Source organism: Podarcis bocagei, assembly GCF_964188305.1.
Source record: "Podarcis bocagei genome assembly, chromosome: 17".
NCBI lineage: Eukaryota > Metazoa > Chordata > Lepidosauria > Squamata > Lacertidae > Podarcis > Podarcis bocagei.
In genome coordinates, this window is record NC_138143.1 from 2393935 (window position 1) to 2403232 (window position 9298).

The 9298-nt window shown below is 42.7% G+C and overlaps 1 protein-coding gene across 2 annotated transcripts; it reads left to right on the forward strand.

Moving 5' to 3' along the window:
* Positions 1–2299: 2299 nt before the first annotated feature.
* Positions 2300–5491, forward strand: LOC308577141 (olfactory receptor 1f45-like). Of its 2 annotated transcripts, none has more exons than XM_081177158.1 (2): positions 2300–3314; positions 5237–5491. In XM_081177158.1, the coding sequence occupies exon 1, from the start codon at positions 2366–2368 to the stop codon at positions 3299–3301; it is 936 nt and encodes a 311-aa protein (XP_081033284.1). In that variant the 5' UTR covers positions 2300–2365; the 3' UTR covers positions 3302–3314; positions 5237–5491. The 2 variants fall into 2 exon arrangements, with proteins under 2 accessions (XP_081033284.1, XP_081033283.1); XM_081177157.1 differs by having other exon boundaries at positions 5259–5491.
* The last annotated feature ends 3807 nt before the right edge of the window (positions 5492–9298 follow it).

Genomic DNA, 9298 nt, shown 5'->3' on the forward strand with positions numbered 1-9298 from the left:
TGTGTCTCAGCAATTTTGCTAGCTCTGTATAGGTGGCTCTAAGGTCCAACAACTGTCTCGGAATATCTCTGTAAATTTCCACCCTTTTATCTTGAATTTCGATTGCTTTTTTGAAGTGAAGGCCTAGGATCTTATCTCTCTCTTCCTTTGATCTTAAAATTATCAAGCAGTCCCTGGATCTGTCTTTCCTTACCAATCTTCCCAGTCTATATGCCGAGACAATCTTGAAGTCTGTGTCCTCCTTTAAACCCCAGAACTTCGTGAATTCCTGCGTCAAGTATCCAATCAGGTCTCCTTGCTCGAGTTCCGGGATGCCTCTCAATTTGATGTTGCTCTCGCGATTTTTCAGTTCCACCATTGACAGATAGATTTGTTGTTCACCCACCTGTTTGTGCAGGGGCTTGACTTCTCCTTTAATTTCTTCAACTTCTTTTTGTAAAGCTCCCACTTTCTGGATTGCTTCTCCAGCTAATTCCCGATTTTCCGCTGTTGCTCCTTGCAAATTCTCTATAGCCTGCGTGTGCTGGGAAACTTGTTCAGTCAATTTTTGAATCGAAGAGGTCGCTTTATCTATTTTCAAAGACTGGTCGTCCACTTTCTGGTTTAAACTTGATAGTTGCTCCAGTATTTGTTTTAATAATGTATCTGACCCACCTGCTGCCATAACTTCTTCAGTGGACTTCTCTGTTATTTCCCCTTCCCTCTGAGACACCAGTACAGCTGGAACCGACGATCGGCGTCCTTGGGTCAGTGTTGTTTGTACAAATTGTGTTGGTTTTCTTTCTTTTTCTTTTTCCTTAGCCTCTTTAGATTCCTTAGCTTTAGATGCTCTTGTTCTCCCTGCACCACTCATTACACATCTGTCAGTGTTCAAGGTCAGATTGTCTGTTGTTCCATGGGAGAGACAAATTCAGAAGTAAACAACCAGTGAAGTGGAATTCAAAACAAGAGTCAGTTCCCAGGATTTTATAATCCGAAAGCCCTGTAGGGGGAGTGCCACCAGGTTTCAAAGACAAAGAAGGAAGTAATCCGCCATTAAAGTTCCAAATTATTTTAAGTCAATAAATCCAATAGTCCAACAGTCCCTTCAAAAACTCAAAGTTTCCCAAGGCACCTTTTATAGTTCAACAAAGTTTCACATGAGGTGCTTGCAACAGTATCCCATCCAGTCTTTTCTGCTCAAATGTAACAGTTACGTTCCAGCAAAGTTTTTGCAACTGTTTCCGCAGTTTGACACAGTCTCCCTCTCTGGCAGCCCGACGATCTGGCTCCTTAAAAATACAGCCCAAAGAAGAAAAAAGATAGGAGGAAAATCCCCATTTACTACTTCTTTTAGTCAATGTCCATTTCCACCTTCAGTTTAGAAGAAAAAAAACAAGCAGATCTGATAGCACGAAGAAGTTAAAAGTGCCATGTAATTCTTGTTCCACACTGTGCTCTTTTCAGTAATTGCTTAAAACATTTTTATTCAGAAGTTACCGGTAAATGTATTTGATTTCCTTTTCACTACCATTGATTTTAAGCACCATTTGCATATTTTAAAATATTTTTATCGACCATTTTAAAGTTTTATGTTTTTGTTAACTGCTTCAGGGATCTTGTTTGTTTGTTTACAATCAAGTGGTTTATAGATTTCAGCCCTCTGGGAGTGGCATGGTCTCATAGCCCATAGTGTGAACTGAGTATGAGCAGGTAAGAAGGAAAATGTGAGTGAGAAAAGAGGTGGGGAAATGTGACAACTTTGGGTTCAGGACTTTGCTCGTGCTCATGCCTGGTGGGCCTGAGAGGTCTGCCTTTTGGGAGTGGGATGCACATTTTAGGTAAACATTTGACTGTGGGGCTGAGTGCATTTTCTGGGCTCATACGCGAGATTCACCTAGAGAGGAGGGAGTTATTTCCTCCCCATGCTTGGCTGGGGCGCCACAACCTACAGCTGGAGGGATGTTCCCCTACCAGAGTTATATACTTCTTTGAATTAAATCAACTGTTTTAATGTGGGCTTGCAATTCCTCCAACATGATCTTTTTTACAAGCTGTCTCACAAACTTTCTTTGTGGTTATGGGGGGTTGGGTTGTTTTTCAAAGGGAGATTGAAAAATAGCAGGGATGGGAAAGATTCATGATTCAAAGTATGTTGTATCTCCTGTTTCTCTTGCAGAATAATGGTACTCACAATTTTTTTTTTAATCTCTGATAGGTTTTTCTGCAATGACTGTGTATCTCCAGCATTCTTTGCCTTGTGTTCATTGTCTTACACTTTCTCTTCTACTTCCCTACATAGGATCATAGAATTGCAGAGTTGGAAAGGACCCCAAGAGTCATCTAGTCCAGCCCTCTGCAGTGCAGGATAGAGTCTTCTAACAGGATGGAGATAGACAACAGGACCACTGTCTCTGAATTCATCCTCCTAGGCATCACGAGCCAGCAAGACTGGAACATGCTGTTCTTCACTACCTTCCTGATTATATACATCATCACAGTGCTGGGAAACCTGACTATTGTACTGGCCATAAGGTTGGATAGCCACCTCCTCCATACTCCCATGTACTTCTTCCTCAGCAACCTCTCCTTTGTGGACATCTGCTTCACAACAACCATCGTGCCCCAGATGTTGGCCAATACAGTCTCGGGAGTGAGGAAGATCTCATATGGTGGGTGCCTGGCACAGATGTACTTCTTCATTGCTTTTGGCATCAGTGACAGCTTTCTTTTGGCATCCATGGCACTGGACCGCTATGTGGCCATCTGTCGGCCTCTGCATTATGCCACAGTGATGAGCAACAGGACATGCCTACTAATGGTGGCTGCCTCCTGGCTGACCTCTCACCTCCATGCTCTCCTGCACACCCTCCTAACATCCCACCTCTCTTTCTGTGCCTCCAATCAAGTGCCTCACTTCTTTTGTGATGTCTTCCCATTGCTGAAGATCTCTTGCTCCAACACCTATCTGAACACTCTGATAGTGCACACAGAAGGAGCTCTGATTGTTAATGGAGCTCTAGCATTCATTGTCCTGTCATATACACGCATCCTGATGGCTGTGTTGAGGGTTCCATCTAAGGAGGGAAAGTGGAAGGCTTTCTCTACCTGTGGGTCCCACCTGGCTGTGGTGACCCTATTTTATGGCACTGTCATCTGGGTCTACTTCCAGCCCTCATCCAGCTTCTCAGCTGAGAAGGATACACTGGCTGCCATCATGTACACTGTGGTTACACCCATGCTGAACCCCTTCATCTACACTCTGAGAAATGACAAGATGAAGGAAGCCCTGAGGAAGCTTTTTGGAAGCAAAGTCAACTAAACTCCTAAAGGATGTAAGCCTGTATTTTGTGAATGCCTCTGATGAATGGGGATGGTTTCTTCCTTCGTGTGGTATCAATGTAGAATCCTTATGATCACAGCATTTCACACAGGAAGTGTTGATGAGAATAACTGGTGAAAAGAGAGATAATGGTTTTCATGTTGATCCAAGGGTTTCTATGTCACAGAATTACAGAATCGTAGAGTTGGAAGGGCCCCCAAGGGTCATCTAGTCTGACTCCCTGCAATGCAGGAATCTCAACTCATAGAATCATAGAATCATAGAGTTGGAAGAGACCACAAGGGCCATCGAGTCCAACCCCCTGCCAAGCAGGAAACACCATCAGAGCACTCCTGACATATGGTTGTCAAGCCTCTGCTTAAAGACCTCCAAAGAAGGAGACTCCACCACACTCCTTGGCAGCAAATTCCACTGTCGAACAGCTCTTACTGTCAGGAAGTTCTTCCTAATGTTTAGGTGGAATCTTCTTTCTAAAGCATCCATGACAGAAGACCATCCAACCTCTGCTTAGAAACCTCCAAGGAAGGAGAGTCCACCATCTCCCAAGGGAGACCATTCCACTGTCAAACAGCTCTTACTGTCAGAAAGTTCTTCCTGGTGTTTAGTTGGAATCTCCTTTCTTGTACCTTGAAGCCATCGGTTCATGTCTTACCCTCCGGAGCAGGAGAAAACAAGCTTGCTCCCTCTTCTATGGGTCAGCCCTTTGTTGTCTTTTGAATTTTCCATGCCAAGAGATGCCACTTCTTAGGCTGACATACTGAATGGCTGACTGTCCAGGCATTCAGTGCATAACTATGGCATATTGATTATAATTGTAAGAATAATGCAGTGGCACATTCACACATGAAGCTCTCCTATCAGGAGGCTGGCCATGTCTCCTACTTTGCAGAGCACAGTCCTCTATTTGAAGGGGTGTCCTGTCCAAGTCCATATTAATATTACAAGACCATAATAATGGAGAGCTTTGTCTATCTGCACTTAGGAACATCAGGACAGCAGACTGAAGAGGCACACTGGGTATCTGCTCACTGTCTTCCCTCTAATATGCTGGCTGTTTTGCCATAATAACAAACAAACAAACAAACAAACAAACAAACAAACAAACACTGTCTTCCCCAGTATGGTGAAATGTATTGCATTTTTATTTGAATTGTAAGAATTATGCAAATTTAATATGTGCCAGCAAATTTTATGCAAATCTAGGCTGTATTGCATCTTCATTTTTGCAATGTTTAAGTAACCACCCTACATATAAAACAGATTTGACTCAAGGTCAGAACCACTGAAGCATTGCATACAGTCAAAATAGGTTCCACACAAGACTAAACTGCAATATTATGAAGGGATCTGCTTCCCCATAGGCAGGATCCTTCAATAAGGTCACAAGTACATTTCATTCAGCAAAGGTTTCTAACACCAGATGAAAGGCTTCTGTTTGCAAGTCTGCAAGTTTGAAAGCCTGTTCTGTTGTTTCCTGCTGGTGTGTACAGGGAGTGCTGGATAGCCTCCAATTTGCCCCTCAGATACCGTAATTCTCTAAATCACCCTAATGCTGGGTTCTCTTTCCATTGAATGGGGGTTGTTTCAATTACTTTCCTCTATTTTTTCCCCTTTAGATGAGAGGCTGTCAGTGATTAAAGGCTTCTTCCACCTTGCCAGAGTGGAAACTGGCATTGGGCAATTCAGAGAAGCTAGTCAAGCAGTCAGTCATAGTTAATTCCTATTATTATTATTATTATTATTATTATTATTATTATTATTATTATTATTATTATTATTATTATTATTATTATCCCTGCCCATCTGACTGGATTGCCATCTAAATATATATAAAAAGATGCATGTCTGAATGCCAAGCCAGGTTTTTGCAAAACTTAACTTCCTCCTATGGTGACCATGCATCTTACTTTACAGAGGACAGTCTTCTATTTTGAAGGGCTATAAGAAAACAGCCATCAGTCTGAAGGTGTTCCCTGTTTGAAGCCCTGTCTTCCTTAAGTCTGCTTTGAAGACAAAGACTGAGAAAAGAGGACAGAGGTATTGAAGTTGTCCTTCAGCAATGAGAACCTGAACAACTGATTGGGAAGGCACACAGTTCATTTGTCAACATTTTCCCCACTTGGGTGAGATGCACTGTACTTCTGTTTAAATTATGGTAATCTTTTCTAAATTTGCATATACAGAATATACAATTTTTATGCAAATCTCTCTGTGTGTGTCCTCTTTTTTCGCGACCCTTGAGTGACCACTGTACTACTTCCTCCAAATGTTTGTCTGGGTACTAAAATACTACTACTACTACTACTACTACTACTACTACTGCTACTGCTACTGCTAATAATAGTAGTAGTACTTGGCTCTGGGTGGCTTCCAGCAGAGAATTAAAGAACACACAATACATCAGACATTGAAAGCTTCCCAATACAGGCACTGGTGGAGGAAGCCGCTTGAGTGCCTGGGGCGGGGCGGGGGTGGGGCGAGCCACCCATAGGGTTGGGGTGAGGGCAGGACAAGCCATCCACGGGGCGGGGCACACCATGGGGCCTCCAGAGTCTGCCTGCCTCCTCCCACTCAGCCGTCCTACAGCTGGGGGGGGGTGAGGCAGTGGGCGGACTATCTGGGCAGCATGGAGCCTGCACGCGCCCAAGCCACCGCCTCACTTCCAGGAGAGATGCGTGGCTGCAGGTGGAGAGTGCCACCCGTCATTTTGTCACCCCCCTCAGTGGTGACACCCAGGGCGGCCTGCACCTACCGCACCCACCTACCACACCCCCTGAATACAGGGCGGACTTCAGGTGTCTACAGACGGTTGTATAATTGTTTTGCTTTTTATAATAATTTTTATTAATTTTTCATTAATAATAATCCAATAAAGGTAAAGGTAAAGGGACCCCTGACCATTAGGTCCAGTCGTGGCTGACTCTGGGGTTGCGGCGCTCATCTCGCTATGAGCCACAAATACAATACCAAATCATAATACAATTAAAAGAGCAAATTATTCCATATGAAATTAAACATTTTTGGGTGACTTCCCGTGTTCTGATTTTGGGGAGATGCTGTTGTTATTCCTTTTTCCTGCTTCCATTCTTATTTAATCCAAGTAATACAGTTCCAATGTTAATCCTTTATCTTAGCAGCCATTGACATAATGACTTTCATTCATGTTTAACTGTTCCATATCTGTTAGTTTGCCAGAGGGGTTTATATCTTGTAACTTTCTGTGTGGAATACATTTTAATGTTTGTCTTTCCTTTCCTGTTGCTGGCATCCCACCACCACCACCTCTCCGAGAACTTATTTCTTACTGTGCAATCTTCTCCGCCATCTTTCTTTGACATCTAGCCTTTGCTCCAGGCAGACTTCCAGCATTTCTCTTCTATCTCTTACTGTCCTTTAACAAGCTGGTATCTCTTCCGAGCCGTAATAAATCAAAGTCAGGGTCCTCATTAGGGGGGTATACAAAACATCCCATATTCCACACAGTTCCACTCTTTCAATTAGTCCGTACAAATTATGTTTTTGTTGATTCCCTCTCGCATACCATTAATAGTTGCAATCCAATTATATTCCATTAGAAATTATTTTCCTTTCTTCTGTGAAGGGTTACCAAATCATAAAAACACATGAATGAAACAAAGGCTTCCCTCCACCCACCTTCCAATCCAGTTACAGTGGTACCTCGGGTTAAGAACTTAATTCATTCTGGAGGTCCGTTCTTAACCTGAAACTGTTCTTAACCTAATGGGGCCTCCTGGTGCCGCTGCGCCATCACTGCACGATATCTGTTCTCATCCTGAAGCAGAGTTCTTAACCTGAGGTACTACTTCCGGGTTAGCGGAGTCTGTAACCTGAAGCGTTTGTAACCCAAAGCGTTTGTAACGGGTGGTACCACTGTGCAATGGTAGTCCTCTCCAGATCGAGACCTTGGCACTCAGTGGCTGATTCATTTAGCAGGTTATCTTATCTCCTTCCAGAACATGTCTGTTTCTTAAGTCCAAATTCATATCTATCTTAAAAAACAGAGGAACTGCTGCTCATAGTGACTGCGTTGGAGAGTTACCGATACGTGCAGTGCTATGCATTCGGCATCCTCTGCCCCCGCATTGTAGAAGTGAAAAGCAGGTATCGGACGATCTACGAGTGTGAGCTTAGCCCCCCAACCTGGGGAGGGGGGCTTGCAAGGATAATTACTCTCAGATTATCCTTAATTGGCTGAACGCCCAGCTTCTGCTATCATGGGAACTGCTGTTGACCATGGTGGCTCAAGCAGGAAGTCAACAGTCGTATAATTTTGGGTTTTGTTTGTTTGTTTTTGTTCAGCTTTTTAAAATATACAAGTAAATACATAGATAACAAATACATACATTGCTAACTTCTATATAAATCAAATAATATCAGACTTTGAAACCTTACATCTCAACATATATAAAAAAGAAAGAAAGAAGAAACGAGAAAAAACAAAGACAATAACAAAAAAATTAAAAAGATTCAATAAGTATCTTTTGTTAGATACAATTCAATACGATTCAGTCCTATCATAGCATTTCTCATATATGATACCTTTCCATATGGATTGAATCTCTTTACCTATTTTAATTATTCTGATGTGGTGGACTTTCATCTTACTAATCCCTCCCCTGCATTTAATGTTTTCTCCTCACCTTGGTATGAGGGAGCGATGTATCCCTATTTACGGAGTTATTCCAAAAACAACCAAATCTCAGAGGTGGAACCTTGTTTCCTTAAGTAATTACTGAAGCATTCACACTCTTTTTAAAGATTATCTGCTGACTTACTTCTTATTGATTCTGTCATTTTTGCAAGTCCCAAGTACTCGCAAAGTTTTAGTTGCCATTCCTCTCTTGAAAGGATAGTCTCGCTCTTCCAGTACTTTGCCACTAATACTCTAGCTGTGGTTGCTGCATAGAGAAATATTCTTCTTCTTTCATATGGAATGTTATTTGTTAGAATCCCTAGTAGGAATGCTTCCGAGTTTTTATTGAATGTTAATTTTAATATTTTTTTAACTCTTCGAAGACCGTGTCCCAGATTTTTTAATTTCTAGGCACGTCTACCACATGTGGAAGAAAGTTCCTTCATCAGATTTGCATCTCCAACATTTATTGTTGTAACTTTTTGTTGTTGTTTAGTCATTTAGTCGTGTCCGACTCTTTGTGACCCCATGGACCAGAGCACGCCAGGCACTTCTGTCTTCCACTGCCTCCCGCAGTTTGGTCAAACTCATGCTGGTAGCTTCGAGAACACTATCCAACCATCTTGCCCTCTGTCGTCCCCTTCTCCTTGTGCCCTCAATCTTTCCCAACATCAGGGTCTTTTCCAGGGAGTCTCCTCTTCTCATGAGGTGGCCAAAGTATTGGAGCCTCAGCTTCAGGATCTGTCCTTCCAGTGAGCACTCAGGGCTGATTTCCTTAAGAATGGAGAGGTTTGATCTTCTTGCAGGTCCATGGGACTCTCAAGAGTCTCCTCCAGCACCATAATTCAAAAGCATCAATTCTTCGGGAATCAGCCTTCTTTATGGTCCAGCTCTCACTTCCATACAACACTACTGGGAAAACCATAGCTTTAACTATACAGACCTTTGTTGGCAAGGTGATGTCTCTGCTTTTTAAGATGCTGTCTAGGTTTGCCATCGCCTTTCTCCCAAGGAGCAGGCATCTTTTAATTTCGTGACTGCTGTCACCATCTGCAATGTTGATGGAGCCCCAGAAAGTAAAATCTTTCACTGCCTCCATTTCTTCCCCTTCTATTTGCCAGGAGGTGATGGGCCCAGTGGCCATGATCTTTGTTTTTTTGATGTTGAGCTTCAGACCATATTTTGTACTCTCCTCTTTCACCCTCATTAAAAGGTTCTTGAATTCCTCCTCACTTTCTGACATCAAGGTTGTGTCATCTGCATATCTGAGGTTGTTGATATTTCTTCTGGCAATCTTAATTCCGGCTTGGGATTCATCCAGC

What these genes read in the sequence shown, in the direction of transcription:
- LOC308577141 (XM_081177158.1), top strand. Translation starts at nt 2,366, where the DNA reads ATGGAGATAGACAACAGGACCACTGTCTCTGAATTCATCCTCCTAGGC.